The 27,203-nt window shown below is 41.6% G+C and overlaps 2 protein-coding genes across 9 annotated transcripts in view; one reads left to right on the top strand and one right to left on the bottom strand.

Annotated features, from left to right (window-relative positions):
- Nucleotides 1-27,203, bottom strand: part of MCF2L2 (MCF.2 cell line derived transforming sequence-like 2) — a 193,402-nt gene that overhangs the window by 58,079 nt on the left and 108,120 nt on the right. The gene's annotated exons all lie outside the window — the stretch shown is intronic.
- B3GNT5 (UDP-GlcNAc:betaGal beta-1,3-N-acetylglucosaminyltransferase 5) lies at nucleotides 8,499-26,362 on the top strand. Of its 8 annotated transcripts, XM_068546307.1 has the most exons (4): nucleotides 8,499-8,565; nucleotides 8,853-9,071; nucleotides 12,481-12,586; nucleotides 22,587-26,362. In XM_068546307.1, exon 4 carries the CDS (start codon nucleotides 22,883-22,885, stop codon nucleotides 24,026-24,028), a length of 1,146 nt encoding a protein of 381 aa, XP_068402408.1. In that variant the 5' UTR covers nucleotides 8,499-8,565; nucleotides 8,853-9,071; nucleotides 12,481-12,586; nucleotides 22,587-22,882; the 3' UTR covers nucleotides 24,029-26,362. The 8 variants fall into 8 exon arrangements, with proteins under 8 accessions (XP_068402408.1, XP_068402410.1, XP_068402412.1 ...); XM_068546309.1 differs by lacking the exon at nucleotides 8,853-9,071; XM_068546311.1 differs by lacking the exon at nucleotides 8,499-8,565 and having other exon boundaries at nucleotides 8,765-9,071.

Raw genomic sequence — 27,203 nt, forward strand, 5'->3', positions numbered from 1 at the left:
AAAGAATACCCAGGAGGATATGTGTGGGGGTAGGAGGGGCTGGTGGGCAGTAAAGGAGGAGGAGGAGACAGCGAAGGAGTTGTTGCATTGTTTTAACTGCTGATGCTGTATTAACAGAAAATGTATCTCTAAAGATGTGAAACACAGCAGGTCCTTTTATAGCAATGATGATGATGGGATATAGCATGAAGACCAGCTCGCCAAGCGAGAGGAGCTTTCTGGTAGCCCACAGTGGGCATGAGGATGACAGCTGTCCACCCAGTCTGTGAGGCGCCATGCTCAGCACTTCACACATGTTACTGCTCTGTAGTCAGCCCTCACTGCACCCTTCCAGTCAGGAATTACCATGGGGCACAGAGAAGTTGGGTCGCTTGCCCAGATCTTGTGGCCAGCAGGAACTAAGTCAGGATTCCACCCCACCTCTCTAGCAGCCCAGGCCTTGCATAGACGCTCACTGGTTTCAGAACACACAGCCTATGGTGTGTCTGAATTCATGGGACAGGGCCTATACAGGGTCTGTGAGGAAACCTCCTACCTTCTACAGAAAGCACAACGTAAGCTAACAAGTCAAGCATGGCACTATGTTGATATGCTTCCACTGTGTTAGGTATTAAGCAGCAGTTATCAAACCTGTTTCTCCTTTCATGACTTCACTAACACTTCTCTCTTTGGGTCTCTTTTGCTCCCACCATCTCCCAGGTTCTCTTGTACTCGTTTCAGTCTTCTTTTCCCCAAAACTAATAATACATGCTCTACTCTCTGGTCCTCTCTCCTATATCTGCTTCTCCCTCTGCTCTTTCTCTGCCTTATCTTCTCCCTTCTAAATCTAACATGCAAATTGCAATTCCTCTCATTTTTCAAGTTTACCATCTTGATGCTACAGGTTTCTTTTTCCACCACTTTCCTAAATTCTCTAGTGCTCTGTGAAGCAAAGTCCTGATGGTGAGATTGAAAGTCGTTTATAAATTTTGTAGTGGTCTCTGTTCACAAGCAGCTACTGTGGACACTGAGGGCAAGGCGACACTGTCTTCCTTCTTTGATGGTCAGATCAGCTTCACTACTATCAGTTAATTTGATCTCCAGCTAATTTCAAGCACTCCCTCCCAACAAAACAAACTGAGTACTTTGTTATATACTATCAAATCTATCATCCTCTTCCTCTCCTTCTGGGGTGGGATGGGAAGCCAGCCTGCTGTAGGAAATCATCCTCCCACATGGGCAAAGAGGCCGTCCCTGTGCATGTATGTTCATGTGTGGGCACCTGGGCAGGCATTCTGGACCACCCCCATCTCTCATCCACATCCTCTCCCCTCCTCCCACCAAAAGCCCCACATCCTCTCACCAATCTCCTGCTTACTTTCGAAGCATTTCTCTGTCTGCGTTGTCTATCTCCATACAGCCTGATGTGAATATGTGATTTTTATATGTATTTATCAATGTTTGGTTCAGTTTGTATTTTTTGTGGGTACAGTCCTATGTGTTCGAGCATGCGAAATACACACCTGCTGACACCTGCACCCATGTGGGCTTAGTTCCAGATGACCCGACAGGAATATAATGGCAATTGAACATTTGTACATAAATACAACATACACATATGATACCTGGGTGGGGGAGGGAATGTCTGTGGGTTTACTTACCATCAGGGTTTTATTTTGCATAGGTAAAGGGAGGTGATTTGCACTGCACTAACAATAAATTAGCTTATTTATGGGTCACTGTCAGTGATTCCCTTACAAATTATATTACCTAAATATTTCTATCTGTGGTCTGACATGCCACGTGGTCTGAGTTGATAATAGCAGTACCGAGCCATGCTCTCTACAGGTAATATATGAAAGAAAATAACTGCATGGTTGAAAATATGCTAAGGAGCTTAAAGAAAGCAATTACAAAACCTCTTAAAAATCTAGTTAGAAATAACATGTACAATGTTGTATTTACAGTTTCAAACTGATTCAGTAATCTACTTTTAAGTCATTACCTGTCATTCCTTTTACAATAACAAATCCAAAGCTTTTATTTTACTGAAGTAATGGGTTAATTTTTTGCTTTCTGTCATGTTCTCAAATATATACAATTACAAAGTCGTTCAAAATATCACCTCTGGGTCACGGCATTCTTCATCAAGATACAGTAGACATACGTCTACACGTGGAACTGCTCCCACAGAACACCCACGGAACGCTGGCAGAAAACGTCAGACCTCCCAAAAGCCGTGTGGATGAAAGGCTCTTGGTGCTCCAGCCAGGCATCAGGGCCGTGCCTCTGAGGTGGGAGAGCCAACTTCAGGACACTGGTCCACAAGAGACCTCCCAGCTCCATGTAATACCAAACGGCAAAAATCTCTCAGAGATCTCCATCTCAACATCAAGACCCAGCTTCACTCAACGACCAGCAAGCTACAGTGCTGGACACCCTATGCCAAACAACTAGCAAGACAGGAACACAGCCCCATCCATTAGCAGAGAGGCTGCCTAAAATCATAATAAGGCCACAGACACCCCAAAATACACCACCAGACGTGGACGTGCCCACCAGAAAGACAAGATCCAGCCTCATCCACCAGAACTCAGGCACTAGTTCCCTCCACCAGGAAGCCTACACAACCCACTGAACCAACCTTAGCCACTGGGGACAGATACCAAAAACAACGGGAACTACGAACCTGCAGCCTGTGAAAAGGAGACCCCAAACACAGTAAGATAAGCAAAATGAGACGACAGAAAAACACACAGCAGATGAAGTAGCAGGGTCAAAACACACCAGACCTAACAAATGAAGAGGAAATAGGTAGTCTACCTGAAAAAGAATTCAGAATAATGATAGTAAGGATGATCCAAAATCTTGGAAATAGAATAGACAAAATGCAAGAAACATTTAACAAGGACGTAGAAGAACTAAAGAGGAACCAAGCAACGATGAAAAACACAATAAATGAAATTAAAAATACTCTAGATGGGATCAATAGCAGAATAACTGAGGCAGAAGAACGGATAAGTGACCTGGAAGATAAAATGGTGGAAATAACTACTGCAGAGCAGGATAAAGAAAAAAGAATGAAAAGAACTGAGGACAGTCTCAGAGACCTCTGGGACAACATTAAACGCACCAACATTCGAATTATAGGGGTCCCAGAAGAAGAAGAGAAAAAGAAAGGGACTGAGAAAATATTTGAAGAGATTATAGTTGAAAACTTCCCTAATATGGGAAAGGAAATAGTTAATCAAGTCCTGGAAGCACAGAGAGTCCCATACAGGATAAATCCAAGGAGAAACACGCCAAGACACATATTAATCAAACTATCAAAAATTAAATATAAAGAAAACATGTTAAAAGCAGCAAGGGAAAAACAACAAATAACACACAAGGGAATCCCCATAAGGTTAACATCTGATCTTTCAGCAGAAACTCTGCAAGCCAGAAGGGAGTGGCAGGATATACTTAAAGTGATGAAGGAGAAAAACCTACAACCAAGATTACTCTACCCAGCAAGGATCTCATTCAGATTTGATGGAGAAATTAAAACCTTTACAGACAAGCAAAAGCTGAGAGAGTTCAGCACCACCAAACCAGCTTTACAACAAATGCTAAAGGAACTTCTCTAGGCAAGAAGCACAAGAGAAGGAAAACACCTACAATAACAAACCCAAAACATTTAAGAAAATAGGAATAGGAACATACATATCGATAATTACCTTGAATGTAAATGGATTAAATGCTCCCACCAAAAGACACAGGCTGGCTGAATGGATACAAAAACAAGACCCATATATATGCTGTCTACAAGAGACCCACTTCAGACCTAGAGACACATACAGAGTGAAAGTGAGGGGATGGAAAAAGATATTCCATGCAAATGGAAATCAAAAGAAAGCTGGAGTAGCAATTCTCATATCAGACAAAATAGACTTTAAAATAAAGACTATTACAAGAGACAAAGAAGGACACTATATAATGATCAAGGGATCAATCCAAGAGGAAGGTATAACAATTGTAAATATTTATGCACCCAACACAGGAGCACCTCAATACATAAGGCAAATACTAACAGCCATAAAAGGGGAAATCAACAGCAACACAATCATAGTAGGGGACTTTAACACCCCACTTTCACCAATGGACAGATCATCCAAAATGAAAATAAATAAGGAAACACAAGCTTTAGATGATACATTAAACAAGATGGACTTAATTGATATCTATAGGACATTCCACCCCAAAACAACAGAATACACATTTTTTTCAAGTGCTCATGGAACATTCTCCAGGATAGATCATATCTTGGGTCACAAATCAAGCCTTGGTAAATTTAAGAAAATTGAAATCGTATCAAGTATCTTTTCCGACCACAACGCTATGAGACTAGATATCAATTACAGGAAAAGATCTGTAAAAAATACAAACACATGGAGGCTACACAATACACTACTTAATAACGAAGTGATCACTGAAGAAATCAAAGGGGAAATCAAAAAATACCTAGAAACAAATGACAATGGAGACACAACGACCCAAAACCTGTGGGACGCAGCAAAAGCAGTGCTAAGAGGGAAGTTTATAGCAATACAAGCCTACCTCAAGAAACAGGAAACATCTCGAATAAACAACCTAACCTTGCACCTGAAGCAATTAGAGAAAGAAGAACAAAAAAACCCCAAAGCCAGCAGAAGGAAAGAAATCATAAAGATCAGGTCAGAAATAAATGAAAAAGAAATGAAGGAAACAATAGCAAAAATCAATGAAACTAAAAGCTGGTTCTTTGAGAAGATAAACAAAATTGATAAACCATTAGCCAGACTCATCAAGAGAAAAAGGGAGAAGACTCAAATCAATAGAATTAGAAATGAAAAAGGAGGAGTAACCACTGACACTGCAGAAATACAAAAGATCATGAGAGATTACTACAAGCAACTCTATGCCAATAAAATGGACAACCTGGAAGAAATGGACAGATTCTTAGAAATGCACAACCTGCCGAGACTGAACCAGGAAGAAATAGAAAATAGGAACAGACCAATCACAAGCACTGAAATTGAAACTGTGATTTAAAACCTTCCAACAAACAAAAGCCCAGGACCAGATGGCTTCACAGGTGAATTCTATCAAACATTTAGAGAAGAGCTAACACCTATCCTTCTCAAACTCTTCCAAAATATTGCAGAGGGAGGAACACTCCCAAATTCATTCTACGAGGCCACCATCACCCTGATACCAAAACCAGACAAAGATGTCACAAAGAAAGAAAACTACAGGCCAATATCACTGATGAACATAGATGCAAAAATCCTCAACAAAATACTAGCAAACAGAATCCAACAGCACATGAAAAGGATCATACACCATGATCATGTGGGGTTTATCCCAGGAATGCAAGGATTCTTCAATATACGCAAATCAATCAACTTGATACACCATATTAACAAATTGAAGGAGAAAAACCATATGATCATCTCAATAGATGCAGAGAAAGCTTTCGACAAAATTCAACACCCATTTATGATAAAAGCCCTGCAGAAAGTAGGCATAGAGGGAACTTTCCTCAACATAATAAAGGCCATATATGACAAACCCACAGCCAACATTGTCCTCAATGGTGAAAAACTGAAACCATTTCCACTAAGATCAGGAACAAGACAAGGTTGCCCACTCTCACCACTGTTATTCAACATAGTTTTGGAAGTGTTAGCCACAGCAATCAGAGAAGAAAAAGAAATAAAAGGAATCCAAATCGGAAAAGAAGAAGTAAAGCTGTCACTCTTTGCAGATGACATGATACTATACATAGAGAATCCTAAAGATGCTACCAGAAAACTGCTAGAGCTAATCAATGAATTTGGTAAAGTAGCAGGATACAAAATTAATGCACAGAAATCTCTTGCATTTCTATACACTAATGACGAAAAATCTGAAAGTGAAATTAAGAAAACACTCCCGTTTACCACTGCAACAAAAAGAATAAAATATCTAGGAATAAACTTACCTAAGGAGACAAAAGACCTGTATGCAGAAAATTATGACACTGATGAAAGAAATTAAAGATGATACAAATAGATGGAGAGATATACCATGTTCTTGGATTGGAAGAATCAACATTGTGAAAATGACTATACTACCCAAAGCAATCTACAGATTCAATGCAATCCCTATCAAACTACCACTGGCATTTTTCACAGAACTAGAACAAAAAATTTCACAATTTGTATGGAAACACAAAAGACCCCGAATAGCCAAAGCAATCTTGAGAACGAAAAATGGAGCTGGGGGAATCAGGCTCCCTGACTTCAGACTATATTACAAAGCTACAGTAATCAAGACAGTTTGGTACTGGCACAAAAACAGAAATATAGATCAATGGAACAGGATAGAAAGCCCAGAGATAAACCCATGCACATATGGTCACCTTATCTTTGATAAAGGAGGCAAGCATATACAGTGGAGAAAAGACAGCCTCTTCAATAAGTGGTGCTGGGAAAATTGGACAGATACATGTTAAAGTATGAAATTAGAACACTCCCTGACACCATGCACAAAAATAAACTCAAAATGGATTAAAGACCTAAGTGTAAGGCCAGACACTATCAAACTCTTAGAGGAAAACATAGGCAGAACACTCTATGACATACATCACAGCAAGATTCTTTTTGACCCAGCTCCTAGAGAAATGGAAATAAGAACACAAATAAACAAATGGGACCTAATGAAACTTAAAAGCTTTTGCACAGCAAAGGAAACCATAAACAAGACCAAAAGACAACCCTCAGAATGGGAGAAAATATTTGCAAATGAAGCAACTGACAAAGGATTTATCTCCAAGATTTACAAGCAGCTCATGCAGCTCAATAACAAAAAAACAAACAACCCAATCCAAAAATGGGCAGAAGACCTAAATAGACATTTCTCCAAAGAAGATATACAGATTGCCAACAGACACCTCAAAGAATGCTCAACATCATAAATCATTAGAGAAATGCAAATCAAAACTACAATAAGATATCATCTCACACCAGTCAGAATGGCCATCATCAAAAAATCTAGAAACAATAAATGCTGGAGAGGTTGTGGAGGAAAGGGAACACTCTTGCACTGTTGGTGGGAATGTAAATTGATACAGCCACTATGGAGAACAGTATGGAGGTTCCTTAAAAAACTACAAATAGAACTACCATACGACCCAGCAATCCCACTACTGGGCATATACCCTGAGAAAACCATAGTTCAAAAAGAATCATGTACCAAAATGTTCATTGCAGCTCTATTTACAATAGCCAGGACATGGAAGCAACCTAAGTGTCCATCATCGGATGAATGGATAAAGAAGATGTGGCACATATATACAATGGAATATTACTCAGCCATAAAAAGAAATGAAATGGAGGTATTTGTAATGAGGTGGATGGAGTTAGAGTCTGTCATACAGAGTGAAGTAAGTCAGAAAGAGAAAAACAAATACAGTATGCTAACACATATATATGGAATCTAAGGAAAAAAAAAAAAAAAAAAGGCCATGAAGAACCTAGTGGCAAGACGGGAATAAAGACACAGACCTACTAGAGAATGGACTTGAGGATATGGGGAGGGGGAGGGGTGAGATGTGACAGGGTGAGAGAGTGTCATGGACATAAATACACTACCAAATGTAAAATAGATAGCTAGTGGGAAGCAGCCGCATAGCACAGGGAGATCAGCTCGGTGCTTTGTGACCACTTAGAGGGGTGGGATGGGGAGGGTGGGAGGGAGGGAGATGCAAGAGGGAAGAGATATGGGAACATATGTATATGTATAACTGATTCACTTTGTTATAAAGCAGAAACTAACACACCATTGTAAAGCAATTATACTTCAATAAAGATGTTTAAAAAAAAAAAAGACGGATAAAGCCAGTAAAGAGAATTTACATGAAAAAAAAATATCACCTCTGTTAAATGATAATATTTGTTCTATGAGGATGCTAGAACAATATTTGGAGAACAAAAAACCAAACCCATGAAGGATTCATATCATATCATATCATCTCTTCCATTCAGTGGAAATTTATGTTCTCCTGATTTTGTCTATTACATGTATAAAGTATTTTGAATGGGAGAAACACCTCAAAGAGGACATTCATGCGGATCCTGGCTCACAGTTGATGATCTGACTAAATGATCTCAATTAACTAAAGAGGTGTGGAGAAGCACTTCCTGGAGTTGCCATGCACCGACAGGAATAGACTCAGGCGGGACCCATCACCTTCCCCAACACGCAGGGGTGGCGTCGAAAGGTCAGGCCAGACTGGGCTTCGTCAGTGACGCCAAGAGGGGCAGGAAACGCGGCACGCTGGCCGCGCCCCCACCCTTCGCTGGGAGCCCCTGATTGGGTCCCCCGCAATCTGCCCTCTGCAGCCCGCTCCCCTCCGGGGAAGCGAGCCCAGCCGAGAGCCGGCTGCCCAGCCCCTGAACAAGATTTAAAACGGGCAAGTTTTGTTCCGGAGGACCCCCCCCCCGCCCCCCATGACTTTAGCTTCGCTGCCGGGAGGAGAGCCGGCCTGCGATTTGGGACTTTGAGGAGCTGGTCTTGAACTTGGTGAGTTTTGCTTTAAGCTCTCTTTGAAATTAAGCTGGGCTTGAAAGTGGGGCGGGGTGAGTCTCTCCCCACCGTCCCACTGCATTCTTAAAACGAACCGCTGTCGCGAAGCTGTATGTTGCCGATTAGAGTTTCCTTCTTTTGTCACTGAGGCCCCCAGAAGCTCGAGGCGTAAGTGGTGTGACAAGAGATCTTTTAAAGTCTAGACTGCCCTTAGACCTCTTGCTCTGAAAAGGAAAATAAGGTGCTCAGAGAACTGCAACTCAGTGAAAACTTATCTCCCGCAGATGAGTAAACCTTTGCATGTTCTGAACGAATGGATCGCCTGTCTAACAAATTCTACTTCCTAATGCAAACTGTACGGAGACCAGTTGTTTCATATGGAATTAATATATGTGATCAATCGTACCATTTTAAAAAATGTTCTGCATCCCACCGCATCCTAGCAGGGGCCCAGGCCCCTGGTGGGTGGAAATGTAGTCTTCTCTTCCGGATCACTAAATGTGGTAAGTTCTAGCCCGCTCGGCGGGGTTAAATCTCAACCCCCCGCCTGGTTTGTTCTTTGTGAGGGGAGACTGACTCCCTCGGTCCGCAGCGGAGGGCTCCGGACCGCCCGGCCTCCGCCCCGCCCCTGCCCGGCCTGGCCGCCTCGCCGCGCCGCGCCGCGCCGCGCCTCTCCGCAGGAGCAATTCCCGGGCTGCAGGAGCGGAGACTCGGAGTCTGTTCCGCCTCCTCGGCGAGGTCTCCAGGGCCGAGAGGGGAAGAGTCGCGAGGAGGTGAAGGCACGCGCGTTCGCACGGTGGCTCAGGTTGGAATGCGCGCTGGGGCCGGGGAGGCACGGCTGGAGCAGACACTGGTCCGGAGCGCGCCCGGCCCGGCGTCGGGAAGCTGGGACCGCCCTACCCGCCGCGGGTCAGGGCTGCCCGCCGCCCGAGAGCGCGGTGGGGAAGGAGGCGCGTTCCCTCTCCGGAGTGCCTTTGTTTGCTCGGGCCTGCGGGCGGGCGTTTGGCGACCGTGACCCCGGGCCGAGCCTCCGCCCAGGTGCAGCAGGTAAGCTGGGGGGCCCGGAGCTCCGGCGGGGTGAAGTGTCCCGGGGCCGGGCGGGCCCCCTTTCCTCGGAGCTCCCGCGAGGCGGCCGCCGCGCCGCGATGCCGAAACCGGCAGGAGCCGGGAGGAGAACAGCGAGCCCTGCGGGCCTCCGTTTCCGGCTGGTAGCCCCCAACCTTGTAGCCACACCTAGGCTGCAGCGGTGAATTCGGGTAGAAATGCTGTGTCGTGTTGGGAGTTGGGAAACCGCCAGACTAGGGAAGCTTTCGGTGAGTTACTGGCTGGGGAAATGGAGACAAGGAAGTAGGCAGGCGGGGAAACTGGAAAAAGAGATCTCTTTCTAAGTGGGGAGGTCTTTGCCACGCTTTCCTTTGACTCTGCTGAATTTTATTTTGCATCCTGAAGTGACAGAGTCAGTTGCTTACTCAGATACCACTTACGTAGGTCCAGAGTAGGAACTTTTCATCCGACTCTGACTACACACCTTATATTTTTCTTTCCCAGTGTTGGTTTTCATAGGTTATGGGTCATGTTAAAGGGACACCAAAGCTGTAATCGCTCCGTGGCTGGTGGTGGCTTGGAGCTAACATTTAGGGTAATTTTCTGATGCAAGTACATCCATTTGAACTGGATTTGTTCCTCTGTGCCTTTATTTTGGGAAACTTTGCCTGGTCCCTATGGGGGAAGGGAGAAGGGTGTGAGAAGCTGAAACTGACCCAGAAAAGGATGATTGAAGGTAGTTGTATTCAGTGGTGGCGCTGAAAAGATCCCATCCTGAACTTTCTGAAAGGGGGATTGGTGATTAGCACCTGAGGTTTTAACTTTCTCAAAAGAAACTTAAGGTAGATTTTATATCCTGTGACAGGGTGGGGGAGAGGGGGGAGCTGCTTTTTGGAGTCAACTCTTTTTTTTTTAAGGAAGATAAATTCAATACCTGAAATGTTTCCATTAAATACTTTAAATGATTCTCCCCTTTCCCTCTCCTTCTCTCTCTCCCATCCCCTCTCCCACAGGCACTCTCCTTGAGTGTTTACTGAGCACCCTCTGAGGAAGAGGGTGACTCAGTCTGACTAATCTCAGCCCTCCAGGTGCTCACTGTTGACACCTGAAGATGGGAAAGAGTGTTGTGACAGGGAGAGTTCAAGCTGAAGCTCAGAGAGGCTGTTTCTGACGAAGTGAGAAATGAGGGGTGCTTAGGAGGCATAGATGATATTGCACACAAATGCTTTGACCACACACACGTACACACACCCATGCACAAACACAAACCATCAGAAGGTGGAGAAGAGTTTTCAACATAAAGTGCAGGCTTTAGCAAGGAAAAATGTCACATTATATTTCATTAAAATAGAGATCAAATTTCCCTTTTATAAAAGACTGATTCAAATGAGATGGTAAGAAAAGGAAATAACTTTCAAATTCTCAAATATAGAACAGCTTGAATAATAACTCATGGGTTTTGAAATGGGTCATCTTTTAAAATGGGTCACTTTGGCTAGAACCATTGTACTCGGTGACTTTCAAATTGTCAAGGTAGAGTTCTTTCTGAGGACCAACTGCACTAGGGTCTACCTAACAGAACATGGGATGTGGTAGAAAGAAACTGGGAAAAATTCAGAAGGAAATGATTTCTTCTCAAAGTATCAAAATGTATCCTGTCTTTCTGGAATGTTATATATACTCAATTGAATAAATCTTAGCTTTGCATTTTATGGCACATTATTCCTTTTTGGGAATATTTCCATAGCCATTATTTTATTCCATTGTGGAATAATCTTGTGAGGAGATGTATACATTGTATCTATGTTCCAGAAATTGAGGAACAGCAAATTATTACAAGAGCCCTGCTATTAGATATAGAATCTCTGCCAGCAAAGATTTAGCCAGAACAGTGTAAATCTAGAATATTTTTCTTACAGTTTGCATATATAAAAGAGATATAAGAATTCATATTTAAAGATAAGCAACTTGATCAGGTGAGATGTAAACTTTGAATAAACAAAAGTGATTTCTTTTTTTGCATTTTAATGCTAGAAATTCAGAGGCTGGCTTTGACCAGTAACTTATTTATCTTCCATAGTGAACGTTTTAACACTAGAAGCCAGTTTTTTTTTTTTTTTTCTTTTTTAACAGAAAGGAATGTTCTACCAAGTCTGCAGGCAATAAGCCCCCTAAATTCCAAGTTCAGAGCACTATTACCCAGCTTAAGATTCCCTGAAATTTCATATTTTGTCTCTTTTATTCCTTTTCTGCAACTCTTTTGACAACTTTTTGGTTGTGCTCTAAGCAAAGTAAGTTAAAAAGTTGACTCAACTCAGGTTTCCCTCTCCATAATTTACAGGGCCTTACTTTTAGCTGTGTCATTTGAAATGTATTTTTAAGTGCTCGTGGGAACAATATTGTTCTTTCCTGTCAAGCATAATGGAAGACCATGTTCAGTCAATTAGGAATGATACCTCTGTTCTCAGTCACAACAGTATTTGAGATGTATTAGTGGCCCTTAGCAATCAGATCAGTATTTCAAAAAACTCATATCTAATAAATATTTTTGAGAAGAATATTAAGAGTGTAGCTCATCACTTTGAAAGGAAAATAACCCATAAAGAATACCAGCCATCTATTAACTAAACCATCATGGTAAAGATGCATCAACAATTTCTAGAGAAAGGAAATTAGCATATATCAAACCCCCGATCTGGACCACATTTTGTCAATAAATCTTCTCAAATGATCCTCAGAAAACACTGTTGGTACAAGGTTTAGAGACAAATCAAGCTCATGTGATTAGTAAATGGAAGCAGCAGAATATAAATTACTTTCGTTCATATTCTAAAACTCTTGATTTTTCTACTCTCTTGCCCCCATCAGGTCCAGATTCAAGGTTGCACCGGGACATTTTCTTACTCTGTTAGGGGATCTACACTGGAAACATCTCTGAAGCCCTCTCAGCATCCCGTCTGTGGCCTACTACACAGTATGTGATAAATTAGTATTTGCTGAATGAATTAAATGTAGGTATTACCTACTTTCAGGGCTGTGCAGCATAATGCCTGGGACAGAGCAGGTGCTTAAATGGTAGTTAACTTATAATAAATGTTGATCAGCTGAGACAGAAATGGGTTATAAATATCTCTTATGTTTTAGACCTTTATTTTTTATACTCTGAACCCACAATCAAATGTGTCCAGAACGGGACATATGAACTGCCATTGGACAACAAGCTAATGTGCATAGCTTACATAACAGGTTTATACCAGGTTATATTGTCACCCTATTTTGAAATCACTATTTTTCATATCATAATTTGACCTCAGCTGTGTACGACTCCTCTCCTTTTATCTCATCCAATACTTATTCATTGAATACTTGCTTAAAACATCCTGAGTCCTATATGTTTTACTCTCTTCTCCTTCCCTCCTTCTTACTTTTTTCTTTACCCCCTTCTACCATTTTGAATCTCCACCCTTAAATTCCCCAGTCTTTCTTGTGCAGGAAAGACTTTATGTACCCGAAGGACCCAGACTTACATGGTCACTTTTGCCCATTGTCTAGTGCTACTGAGATCAAGAAAAGGAAGGAGGGAAACTTGAGATGGAAGGTTAGGAAAAGGGTATGTTACAAAGAAAATAAGAACAAGCTCTGGCGAAATGCAGGTGGTAACAAAACATAAATGACTCCAAACTTTAGACAGTGAAGGAAATCTTTTGCCTTCTTGGGTTGCTTCTCTTGGTTCTGCTCTACCTGCTTCCCTGTCCTCCCATCCTGCTGGGAGCTCCAGGAAAAGCAGCTGTGCCAGTGCCAGGAAAGGCAGGTGAGGAGCTCAGGGACAGGGCTGTAACTGATCAGCTGCTTCTGAGCTGCCACAGGGTCTGGAATTTATGGAGGTTACATGGTTAACCCCATGTCTCAGTGCCTCAGTTTCTTCTTCTGCAAAATGGGGAGATAATTTCTCCCTCATAGGTTGTTGTGAGACTTAAAGAGTTACTATATATGTAAAGCATTCTGAACAGAGCCTGGTGCACAGTAAACACACCAAGTTAGTAACTGTTGCTAGACTGGGCATAAGGAGAAGTTTGTTCCTTAAGTAGGCAAGAACAAAACTGTTAAGAATTGTATTTAAAGAGCAAGCAGCCCTGTCAACCCAAACAAATGTGCCTCAAGAATGAATACAGAAGGCCAAGCTTAGAAAAGCAAGTGCTTGACCTTTCTGAGACCCTCTTTATATTTCAGCTTTTTTGTTTGTTTCAAATTCTGTATAATCAAACTGGTTACTGGGAAATTTTAGCAACTTTTAATATAATTCCTCTGAAATATAATATACTCTATAATCCCTCTGTCACCAGTTTCCTTAGTGCTTATCTTTACTTAGAGCCTGTCTTTACTTGTTTGGTCATTTTGTATTTCCCTGTCTTTATTTTTCCCATAACCAGCAAACAGAAATCGACACCCATGTTTAACTTATAAAGAAACATAAAACTTAGTTTACATAAGTGGGGAGCAATACATTTTATAACCAGCTTTTCCCACTGTCCCATATCCATGCTTGCAGAGTTGAAATTTAAAGTCTTTGGACTAACACTGGATCAAGAACTAACTCTAAAAATGTATTCTTTGTGGAGGGGTAACAATTCCAAATGGCTTGTAATCTTTGCCCATGGCTTGAGCTAAAGTTTCATAGCTAGTCACAGCCACAAAACACCTAAAGACAGCTGTTGAGTGGAATTTGTCCTCTTTTACAGCCTTATATTGGAAATTTGATTAAAGAATAAGATATAATTGAGAGAATATCTAATTTTTCCCACTTAAAATGTGAGTTGTAAATTCACATTTCAGGTTGCTTCCTTCCTTCTTGAGCAAATAGAAGGGGAAAGAGTGCTAAACAGTAACCAGTTGTGTTTCTCAGCACCAATTACTACAACTAATTTACTAAGAAGAAAATCTATGAAGATCAAATTATAGCCTTTCCAGTAAATTCAGGGCTTTTTATTCCTGATTTCTTTAACATGGCAGTTTGGCTCCTGAGGATTGATTCTAGCTATATTTAATAGGGAAAAGATGATCAGAACAAGCCAGGAAAAAAAATACTTGGAATGTAGAACAAAATGCAACATAAAGATGGGAGAGAAAATGTTCTCTTTCTTTCCTTTGAGTTATGCCTGGAAAGGAACCAAAAATTGTGTCTCACATGGGGCTTTAAGTCATGAAAGCTTAAGCGTAAAAGTATCAAGTATTGAGGCTTTTAAAAAAAAATCTGTGACTTACTGGAGGAGCATCATTAGTCTGTAGTCATCCTTTTATCACTTTAATATTTTGTGCCCCAAACGAGTGCCGCACTTGCCTCTCCCTTACCCTCCCCTGACAGTGGTCAGTGTGCTTTATAGAGAGAACGGAGAGGGCTGGCCAGCCTGGGGAATTCCCGAAGAGGAAGCACATGTGGGATGTGATGGTGAGAATGTGTGTGATGTCTTTTCCTTTCTCTACGAGGCAGGAGGGGAAGTCATCAGCTAAGAGGAGGAGGACAGGCCTTGGGAGAGGGGGGAAGAGGTAGCATGGCTGGTGAAGAGCCTGGGAGAGGGAGAGGGTCCAGGACAAGTGGAGGACGGCCACACAGCCCTGAGTACTCTGCCCACAGCTGGATATCGCCATTTGTGGTGATGCTGTCTGCCGGGTGCGTTATGTTTCTCCAGCAGCCCGCAGGTGTTGTAGAGAAGACAGGAATGACCCAAGGTCTGGGGTTGCTGGGCTGGAAGGCCAGGAACCGGGGAGAGGAGGGCAAAGGTGCCAGGTGATCCTGCATCTGAGACAGGGAGGCAGGTAGAAGAAAGGTCAGGAGATGGCTGGCTGGACCCGGGGTGTTAGGGGGCAGGCGGGGGGCGCAGAGGATTCCAGATGAATATTTAGAGGTTGTGGCTGAAGAGAGAGTGGACTGGAATTTGAAATTTCAGAAGAAATGCAGTTCTAAGTGAAGCCACATAAATGACTTTCTTGCTGGTAAGTTGTCTTGAGTGTGTGGGAAGACACGTGAACAAAATGGCACCTACACCATAAAACAAGGGTTCCTTAGGCTTCTGAGGGTTGTATGTCTACTGAGTAAGATGTAGAAATATAGTTTCCCCAAGACTGGATGTTGTTAATATATTACAATGATGGCCAGAAACAGTGGTCAAGAAACAAAGGAGTGGACACAACAATATATGCATTTTTGAATTCAAACCCACTGGTTTCTCTAGTTAACATTACTCAGCCTTCAGGTCTAGATTCAGTGCTGCTTCTCCTCCTGGAAGATGCCTTCCCTAACTCCACCCAACCCCACCTTGAGAGCCCCCTGTGCTCCCAGCACAGCTCTCACGGTTTGCTCCACGTCTGTCTTCCCACTCGATCGCCAGGACTAGCCTTTACGTCCTGCCTTCTGACTGTCTCCATCTTAATTTTCTTTGTTACCCCATCTTAATTTTCTGATGAACCAGCCCTTTAAGATAGTTCCTGTTTCTTTGACTCCTCCCTCTTCTCCTTCCCCAGAGTTTACTGTTCCAGGCCTCTGCTCAGCTCCCCCACTGGAGAGCTCACCCATGTCCATAGCCTCCATCGTCTCTACACGCAGGGTGCCCACCGGACCTTCAGTCCTGTCTGCCTCCAGGCTCAGATTACCTACTGGACTTCTCTACCTGCTGTCTCTCCAACATCTCAGTCAACACAGCCTAAAACCAAACGTGTCCCCTCCTCACTCCTAACTCAGGAGACCAGTTTTCCCTCTTTTGTCAGGAATGCTTGAAACTAGGTTTCTCTCCTCTCCTTTACTCCTTTACTTGTCACTCATCACGTACCACTGGGGTTTTGTTTTTCTTGAGAGGGTCTTCTTTATTCCTTCCTTCCCTCCCCACTTCTACCATCCTAGACTAGACCCTCCTTTCCTCATTCTGCTTCAGTACGAGGCCCTGATATAACCAGTGTCCGATCTCCAGGCATCCTGCATCCATCCTGTGTACCATTGCCAGATTTTTGCATAAAGTTTAATAAATATTGAAAAGGGAGTTATCACTAAAAACAAAAAGGGAAACTTCTGGGACTTGCTGCCCTGGGCACTCACTGGCTTCTCTGCCTTATTTTCAAGGTTCTCCATAAGTACAACCCAACCTCCTGCTTTCAAACACATGCCTGTTTCTCAAGTATTTGTCATATTGTATTTCTTTCCTTTCTTGTCTGAAACAGACTGCTTGTCCTTCTGCAGCCACCTAAATCCTGTTCATCCTCAGGCCCTTCTGATCCAACTGTCACTGATCTCTACTCCTGGGGACACTCCTATTGTGCCTGGAGTTGGTATGACCCAGATTAGTGCCAACACACTGTCTGTACCTTACTGTGACATCCCCGTTGTTGTCTGGGGGAATTGTGTTTTCACATGGGCACCATGAGTCTTGTCTCAACTAGATTGTAGGTGCTTTCAGAGCAGAGACCAGAAAATACAACTTCATGACTCCCACTGTGCCTGGCATATTTCCATAGCAAATACTCACACACTTATAGGATTAATTGAAACACTGGACACTGAGGTTGTTTAACGTGAACTTAAAACGCCGACCTCATCATCTTGATTAAAATGTCAAAATTGGGGCTTCCCTGGTGGCGCAGCGGTTGAGAGTCTGCCTGCCAATGCAGGGGACACGGGTTCGAGCCCTGGTCTGGGAGGATCCCGCATGCCGCGGAGCAGCTGGGCCCGTGTGCCACAGCTGCTGAGCTTGCGCGTCTGGAGCCTGTGCTCCGCAACGAGAGGCTGCGATAGTGAGAGGCCCGCGCACCGCGATGAAGAGTGGCCCCCGCTTGCCGCAACTAGGGAGGGCCCTCGCACAGAAACGAAGACCCAACACAGCCAAAAAATAAATAAATAAAGTGAAATTCTTTAAAAAAAAAAAAAATGTCAAAATTTACAGCAGATTTTGTGTAATATTTTAGGATCACCAAAGTAGACTCAACAAAGAAATGGGTTGACAGCAGGAGTGAAGTAGAAAAAAATCAGGGTTCATTTTGGGAAACTTGTAGCCTCTAGATGCACTAATTATTTTTGTTTTTGTTCTTTTTAATCAGAAAAGTTTAAAGAGCTCTCTCGTGAAGAAATATTCTTGAGTGGCTGAGGGGCACAGCTCCCATACTGAAAAGTATTTGGGGTGGGGTCTGCTACCTTCTTTTCTGATGTTCCTACTCAACTTGTGTTCTTATTCTTCTGACTACTTCTATTAGGAAAGAGAATACTAAGAATATCTGTTCCTTCTCAATCCAGATAGAAGCAAACCCAAGTTATATTCCAAATATTTGCATATTTTCCTCTAACCAGCTCTTTGTCCTGTTTTCTCTCAGCAGGCTCTGAAGTCATCTATAATTTTTATATCCCCTCCGTAACAATACTTTGATCCTTGCCCCCAGCTTGCAGATTAAGTCACCACAGCATAGTGCAGTGAGGGGTGCCCGAGGTTATACAATAAATCTGGCCCCAAACCAGGTAGCCTTGGTTCCAACCTGTTGATTGGTCACCCAGCCGCACTGCAGGCACAAAGGAAGCTGCACCCACAGCATTCTGTTGTGGATGGTTGCTGAGCTCACATTCATTATTGGGATTGCTTTGTTTCCTGTTAGGCCTAGCATTTTCTTTCTCCAGGTCAGGCAGGCCTGTGGGCTTCTCTGTAGCCCCCAACCCAGCACTTTGAATACAGAAGCTAGAGGATGTGCTTTAGAGAAGCTTTATGACTGTGTGAACCAGAGGGTGGGCCTTGATTGCCTGTGTGTGGTCTCCATCAGCAAAGCCAGGGCTGGGGCAATGTTATTTAGTTGTAACAAATGAATTTAGACCATGGAGGTGTTTTTGCTTTTGGTTGGAAAAGGCCGCACTAGTGACTAAGTTCACTTTGGAGGAGTTGGGGTGTTCTTTTGTTATAAGAGAAGCTGGGTCCTCTAAAAGAGCTGTTTACCGTTCCTAGGTCTTCCCCTCATCACATCAACACTATCGGGGAGACTTGGTTATGACTGATGTAAACAGTGGCTCCAGCAATTCAAGCAGCTGCGGGTGGAGAAACCGTGTCTTAGAACTTCACACACTGTGCTGAGCTTAAAGAAGTAGCGTGGGTTGTTGGCTTTGTGACAAGTTCTCTGTCATTTTTAAGAAAACAGTTGTGACTCTTAGAGGCCAATTGGGAACAATTGAAGAAATGTAGGAAAATGAGGTAAATAACATACATGGCGGGGTAGGGAGGGGACAAAACGCATGTTATGGGCTGGCTGCTTGGCTGTAGTAGCAATGTTAGCAGCAACACTCCACCCGGATGAGTAATAGACCCCATTCATGGGAGAGAGACTAGGGCCCCTGTGAGCGCAGTGTGCGAGTGGGTGCTGGTGGAGTTGGGCTGGTGGGCTGATGGTCTAGCAAGAAGCTCTGGGTTGTCAACAACTGTTAATAGGTGCAAAGCAAGCTGCCCTTGGAACATACTACTGAGCGCAGCTGCTCAGAAATGGGAAGCTAGTTTTGCCTGTGGTTCCAAAGGTTACTCTCCTCTTTGTTTCCTTCCCAGGGTCTCTTGGAATAGAAACAGCAGATTAGTTTCAATTGAGGATTTTCTTAGAATTCTTAAACACTTATGCTGTCTTAAAATCTGCCGTTAGGGATTCCCTGTTACTTCGCATTAAGCCTCCAGTTCCTTCAGTATGTATCGTGGAAGAAGCAGAAGGGGGTTTTGGCCTTCAGAGATGGACCTTATCTAAGTGAGCACTGTTAAGACGGAAAGGAAGTGCCCCACTCCCCCCAAGCCAGTGAAAGTGATTGTGCAAAGTGTAGGCAGATGCCATCATCAGAAATGGATGCTTCCTGCTGTCCTTCACCCAACCCTAGAGCATTCGGTCCGCCATGACCAGCCAAACTAAGGGGGAAATTACCAATGTTGATCTAGCCCTTAGAATAGTATTCCTCACCTTTTTTGACAGTAAAGCACAATAAAAATGCATTTTACTTTACAACCCTAAAGGTATATACACACAACACTTAAAGTTTCACAAAACAATACTTATACTTACTACTTTCAATGCACTCTGCCATTCTCTATTCTGTTCTTCCTTTTTCTTTTCTTTCTTTCTTTCTTTTTTTTTTTTAAAGCTGTTTGTGGCTTCCTCAGTGGTGCTAACAGTTTAAAAATCTCTACCCTTGGGGATAAGATGTTACCTGTGCTGATTATCTCTAGACAAAGTCTCACTGAGGCTTGGTTCTAATCTCCTGTCCTCCTTGGACTTTTCGCATGCTTGGCTTTTGCAGTTATCACCCTCATGTAGAGTAATCCTGGGGGGATGTGAAAGGTCTGAAGTCAAGAAGGAATTCCCACAGCCCAGGTTAGGCCGGTACTGCCTGGTGCTCTCAGTGTGTGCAACTGGTTTTTTATCAGGGGCAAAGGGTAGGGGACTTGAGGATGAGGTCTTTGGGCACAAAAGCAAAGCCCTTGCCCTGGGGCTTGTGATGTGGGCTCAGCTACTCCACCAGTCTGGACATCCTGGAATCTGCGTTGTCCTTTCCCTGTCAGTCTGTTGAAAGCCCAGGAGACTGATGTGTCAAGCCTGAGGGGAGAGCCTGCTTCTCCAGGCAAAAGGTTGCGTCTTAACTGTGGTAAGCACTGGGGACAGAATCCTCGAGGACGGGTGGTGCTGTCTCCTAGTGGTAGGAGGAAAGGGAGGACACGTGGCAGGCAGTGGTGGCGGGGGCCTCATCTGAGGTGGTACCTGGCTGGGCATCCTGACCCCAGTTCTTCCCAAGTGACCAGCTGTTTGAGTGACAGGTGGCTCCACCCCCAGCATGGTTCTTTGCACCAGCGTTCAGAGAACGCCTACTAGGTATCAGGCACTGACATGGATGCTGAGGTAGGGTATCTACAACAAGGCATCTGTCTCGTGCCTTGGGTCAGAGTTCACAGTGTAATTGGGCAGAGGCAGTTAAATAAAAAATCTCAGTACAAGAAGATGGATGTAAGAAGGTGTTGTGGCTGCAATAGCCAGGAAGGACATGGAAGCAACCTAAATGTCCATCAATAGATGAGTGGATAAAGGAGATGTTGTACATATATACAGTGGAATATTACTCAGCCACAAAAAAGAATGAAATAATGCCATTTGCAGCAACATGGACGGACCTAGAGAGTGTCATCCTGAGTGAAGTAAGTCAGAGGAAGTCAAATATCATATAATATCACTTACATGTGGAATCTAAAAAAATGGTACAAATGAACTTACTTACAAAACAGAAATGGAGTCACAGATGTAGAAAACAAACTTATGGTTAGCAGGGGGGAAAGAGGGGGAGGGATAAATTGGGAGATTGGGATTGACATATACACACTACTATATATAAAATACATAACTAATAAGAACCTTCTGTATAGCACAGGGAACTCTTAGTCAATACTGTGTAATGACCTATATGGGAAAAGAATCTAAAAGAGTGGATATATGTGTATGTATAACTGACTCATTGCTGTATAGCAGAAACTAACACAACATTGTAAATCAACTATACTCCAATAAAAATTTTTGAAAAAAAAGAAGGTGTTATGGCAGTACAGGTAAGAGCAGGGGGCCCAATTCAGACTTCCCAGAGGCGGATGCCTGTAGAATTTAGTTAGGACTAGTAGACTTCCTTTAGCAAGGGGAGTGGGGCTAACAGGCCACAGGACTGCTGGTGCAAAGGCTGGTGTGTGTGAAATAGCAAGGGTGTCTGAGCTTTCAGCCAGTAATTTGGTATTGTCAACTAGTGGAGAGCATCTGAAGGGGTTTCAAGAGCTCAGGTAGTCTCACGGTTAGATCTGAGTTTTAGAAAGGTCACTCTGTGGGGAGGATGGGTTGGCCAGAGATCTTTCAGTCAGCTGTACTGGTCTGGCTGAGAAGTGAAGATGACATGAAAGGGTGAAGAGAGGTTTAGAAGAAGCAATTCACAGGATTAAATAATTAGATATGGAAGAGGAGGGAAAGGAGGACTTTCAGATTTCTGGCACAGACACATGAAGTGCAGTCAGACACAAAGAAAAAATGGAAACAGATTTTAGGGGAGAAGACAGTAGAAATGGCATTTGAGTACCCCTATGTGCAGGTAATTATTATCTATCTACCTTCCTCTATCTATACATCTATGTATGTTCCCATTTAATCAATCTTCCCATTTAAGACTTCAAATTAAGCAGCGTTATTAGAATTTTTTAGATTTCTGGGTTAGATGCATGATAAAGTACAACGTACAGTAAGTGGCTGAGCCAGCACTGGTGTTCAAATTGCCTGACTACAAAGACAGTGCTTGTTGGTTATAATCCTGTGGCTTCCCAGTTTTGAACATGTTAAATTTGAGGTGCCTGTGGAGTTTCCAAATGGAAAAGTACAGAAAGAAGATGACTGTACAGAAAAGTCACTTTGGTTAGAGAGAGTTTGGACTATGCTTTTGAGAAGCATATCTCAACTCCTTGAGTATGAACCTTGATTTGAAAAAAAAAAAAAAAAAATCTTACTCCTATTCCTGCCTTGTCTGGGGCAAGCTTTAATGGATTTTTACTATTAGGAACTTCCTTTTCATTCAGGATTGTTCCCTGAACTATATAGCTGCTTTCATCCTGACTATATTCCAAGTCAATAGATTCATCGATACACCCATTTGAGAAATTTGAACTTTACGTATATAAGATGATAGACATACTGGATACTTTTTTTTTTTTTAAGGTTGAGAAGAGAAAAGGGTCTCTGTATTCTGAATGAGAAGATGGTAGAGAGTGGTTCTTTCCCTTTCCCTGGATTCCCCTGAAAAAATAAACAGCTGTATGCCTCCACTCAACACCAGTTGCCCCATCACCTTTTGTCCAGATCAGTCAGGTTACATATTGTTTTTAAGGAATTAAGAGTAGTCTGTTTCTTTTTGGTAACTCAGTAACCTATTCACTTGTCATTTTTTCTCTTCCTAAATCTAATAGGTTGCACTTAACTTTCACAAAAAGGAGTACACAGAATAGCTGCATAAGGCCAATCCCGAACTTAATGAAGGATGTCAGAGTGGGAGCATTCTGATGTGCCAGTGTCCTCATTCTGCAATGTGTTCCGTTTTCTCCCCTTTCCGAAAAAAATGGTATTAAAATATTTTGTGAAATAAGAAGCTCCTTTTACCTTTTTAATGACCAACATGGACATCTGTTCTACAGAATACAAAGTCCTATGGTCTTGAAGAAGGAAGCACCCATTTAAAACTGACCCTAAATGAAAACAGACCTGAATGGACGTCAGAATGTTTGTTAGTGGCAGGAGAGTAAAAAAATGGCAATTTATTCAGTTATTTGCCACTTGTTTTGTACTAAGCCTCATGTTCTTCTGGATATCGATCGATAACCACATCGTGAGCCATATGAAGTCCTACTCTTACAGATACCTCATAAATAGCTACGACTTTGTGAATGATAGCCTGTCTCTTAAGCGCAGCGAGGATGGGGCTCCTCGCTACCAGTACTTGATTAACCATGAGGAGAAGTGTAAAACACAAGACGTCCTGCTCTTACTGTTTGTAAAGACTGCTCCTGAAAACTACAATCGCCGTTCTGCCATTAGGAAAACATGGGGCAATGAGAAGTATGTTCGCTCTCAACTTAACGCCAACATTAAAACTCTGTTTGTCTTAGGAACACCTTCTGACCCACTGACAAGAGAAAGACTTCAAAGAAGACTGGTTTGGGAAGATCAGATGTACAATGATATAATTCAGCAAGCCTTTGCTGATTCTTTCTATAATCTTACTCTTAAATTTCTTCTGCAGTTCAGTTGGGCAAATAGCTTTTGTCCACATGCCAAATTCCTTATGACTGCTGATGATGACATATTTATTCACATGCCAAATCTTATTGAATACCTTCAAAGTTTAGAACGAATTGGTGTTCAAGACTTTTGGATTGGTCGTGTTCATCGTGGTGCCCCTCCCGTCAGAGACAAAAGCAGCAAATACTATGTCTCCTATGAAATGTACCAGTGGCCGGCTTACCCTGACTATACTGCAGGAGCCGCCTACGTGATCTCTGGTGATGTAGCTGCCAAAGTCTATGAGGCATCACAGACACTTAACTCTAGTCTTTACATAGACGATGTGTTCATGGGCCTCTGTGCCAATAAAATAGGGATAGTACCACAGTACCATGTGTTTTTCTCCGGGGAAGGTAAAACTCCTTATCATCCCTGCATCTATGAAAAAATGATGACATCTCATGGGCATGTAGAAGACCTTCAGGACCTTTGGAAGGATGCCACAGACCCAAGAGTAAAAATGATTTCAAAAGGTTTCTTTGGTCAAATATACTGCAGAATAATTAAGATAGTCCTCCTTTGCAAACTGACCTATGTGGATACGTATCCGTGTAGGGCTGCCTTTGCCTAATAGTACTTGAATGTTGTATGTTTTCACTGTCACTGAGCCAGACGTGGATGAAAAACCTTTAAATGTTTGTCTATACCATACGTGAAATGAATATGAAGAACAAAGAAATATTTTGAAAGTCCAGTCTATCAGAATGTTTCTTTGATTCTAGAAGCCCTTCAATATAACTTGTCTACTTCATTGCCTAAATTCATACCAAGGAATTTATACTTAGACAAGGTTTATGAAAACAAAGCTAAAGGGAATTTCAGGTTCTCAGTACCACGTTGTATATTAGAGGTGTAGAGAAGTTATTAAGGTGCCTAGGTGTTAGAATAACTGCTTTTGGAAAATACCAAGTAAGTGTATAGTACAACATTTCAAAGAAATGGAAATATTGTTAGACCAGGTATACAAGTTTATTTTGATTAAAGAGCACTTGATGGAGTTTGTAGGGGCAGGAGAGGATTGGCATAGAAGAAAGTACATGAATCTGGTAAAAGAAAGTTTCCTCTTCTTCAGAGGAGATTTAGGAAAATGTACACAATTTCTTTATAAACTGCCAAATCACTTACTGTCACATCCATGTAGCTATTTTACCTGGATAGTGTTGGAGTCATTTTAAATACATTCATATCTTTTTTTCAAAGTTTAATGTGAAATTTCAGAAGTCATTAGCTCTACCCTAACTAGTACTTTATTATGGTTCTTTTTGATTATTAGAAAATGACACAAAACACGGACAGTGTCTTACTCATGGGGTCCTTCTCTAGAGAGAAATCATTGTTAATTCAAATAAGCTGATTTTATTTTAATGAATTTTTCAACTGGTTTTTAAATATTCAATATGGGTCTGTTTTTAAGGCAGCTATTTGAATGTAGTTTACATAGAGGAATATAATAATGAAGAAGAATTCAAAAGGAAAGATAGAACATTAAAAGCCTCTTTTCTCCATAATTTATAAAATAAAATTTTAGTGTCTAAATTGTATTGATGACTAAAATTAGCCCACCCCTCTCCCACAGGGTCTCATAAACCACAGTACTTTGTTCTGAGTTCAGCTTTTAAAACTGAGAGTATTAAACATCAAATCGAAACTGTAGTATTTAAAAAAAATCTACTCTTTCATCACAACAACTGTCAGAGGTTATCTTCAACTTATAAATATTTCCAACTTCAAGGCAGAATGAAAGTGATAGAAAAGTCACCAGAATGAGATTTAAAGCATTTGTAAAGCTGTATGTTTCTTGCAATCAAAGAGATGTGGCTGAGTTCCAATAGCACATTACATTTATTTTACAGAGCAGGATAAAAATGTGGGTATGATGCAAACAACCTCCCCTCACTACAGAAAGAACTAGGTGATGCCTGTCGTTAGGGGGATTATATGAAAGCCAAAACAGGGACTCCAGCAAAAGCAGTTGAACTGATTATAAACCCTTTGTCTGCAGAGGCTCCTGTTAGGGAAAACTAAGATGTATCACTTAATAAGACGTCTGAAACATGCAAAAAAAAACTAAAAAGGAATTCTCAGTATACACAACTGGATGATGATAGGTATAATTTGTTGCAGGTAGCTTCTCAATGTTTACAGAAATTTTTTTGTTAATTTTTTTCTATTTTGAAAATTGAAGCTTGTTTACATTGATTGCTCAGATAATTAAAAAATTTTAACTCATGTCAAAACTATGGTATCAAACATTCTAGTCTGTAGTTACTTTCAGAGTAGGTTCAGGGTTTTTAGATCATTACAGTTTAAATTTTCTGACCAATTTAAAAAACTGTAGAGAACAAAAGCGCATTTTGACAAAGCAGGTTTATAATTAATTTTTATTAGTTGATCCTTTAATAACTATTTGCCTTTTGGCCATATATGTGCCCTGTGTATCTATACTTGTAACTGTTTAAATTTGCCATTGGTTGAAAACATCAGTGTCTCTCTGGCCATCAAAATGATCTTGTTTACAGCAATACTTTTGTGAAACAGTTATTTATTTGTGAAAGAGCTCCCCTCAGTTGTGCTCCTCTTTTTATTTTTGCTTAAAATAGAATGAAACAGTTAAATATGAAGGAAATATGAAGGCACTTCCTTTTTTAATAAGAAGGAAATTGCTAGACTCTTCCTTCATCAGATTTAAAGTACTGAGAAGAATAATTGTAAATAAAGGATTCCAACCTTTTAAAAAGGAAGGAAAAAACTTTTTGGTGCTCCAGTGCAAGGCTGTCTTTTAAAAATCATCAATAAAGGGAAAATAAACTCTTAGCCTGGATGGTCAATTGATAGTTATACACAGTGTTATTGCTAAAAACTTTTTACCTCTTGGTTGGTTTGCGTCTTTTTTCCATATTATTAATTTTATACCAAAATGTTAAATATTTATATTATTTGAATTTTGCTCTTATATGGCAAAATAGAGGGTTTTTAAAAATAAATCTATGATTTCCAATAAACAACTTGAAAATTGTCAACAGATGTGTATTTTCGCAAAGATTTTTAAACTCCTGTGTGAACACCATTTGTTTATATAATCAACTAGTTCTGTTTAATGTCAGAGAGGTCTGTAGTACATGATCGTAATCCTATTTCCTGTTCAGACTTGCTGCTGTGCCCACGATAGAGGATTATTGTGTCCTCTGCATTGTGGAGCCATCTAAAGTGCTTCTTTTGTTTGTTGAAAGATTTATGCTGGAATGTCTAAGTGGGGGAATTCTTCTTTCCTAATAGATTGTTCAGGAAAAGATGAAATAAGAACCTATCTGTAGCCATAGTGCCTTAAGACACCATTTGAAAGGTCATATTTTCCTTTTATTTGATATCGTTAGCTATCCAACAGTTGATTCAAATTTAGCCCTAGTCTCTTAACATTAGGAATATTCTTAGGCCTGCTCTGCAGTGTTTGGTGTTTCAGTATATCTGTACATAGTATGTGCTCATCTGCTTTTCACCTGATTCTGGCTTGATTCTTCACACAGTACATGGTGTGATTCAATCTATATATTTTTTAAAACTTGGAAGCCTCTGAATTATTTGGTTGTAGTAGAACTTTTACTTGCAAGGCATGGCTGGGGTGTTTGTAGTTGGGACTAAAATGATGATGACTCAGAAGAGTTAAGTTGACCTATTTTGGGGACTTTAATTGAATACCAGAGCTACAATGAGAATCAGACAGGGTTACTCATTCTTCTGTAATAATG

The sequence above is a fragment of the Eschrichtius robustus genome, chromosome 6 (assembly GCF_028021215.1).
Source record: "Eschrichtius robustus isolate mEscRob2 chromosome 6, mEscRob2.pri, whole genome shotgun sequence".
In the NCBI taxonomy this organism is placed as follows: domain Eukaryota; kingdom Metazoa; phylum Chordata; class Mammalia; order Artiodactyla; family Eschrichtiidae; genus Eschrichtius; species Eschrichtius robustus.

What these genes read in the sequence shown, in the direction of transcription:
- B3GNT5 (XM_068546307.1), top strand. Translation starts at nt 22,883, where the DNA reads ATGGACGTCAGAATGTTTGTTAGTGGCAGGAGAGTAAAAAAATGGCAA.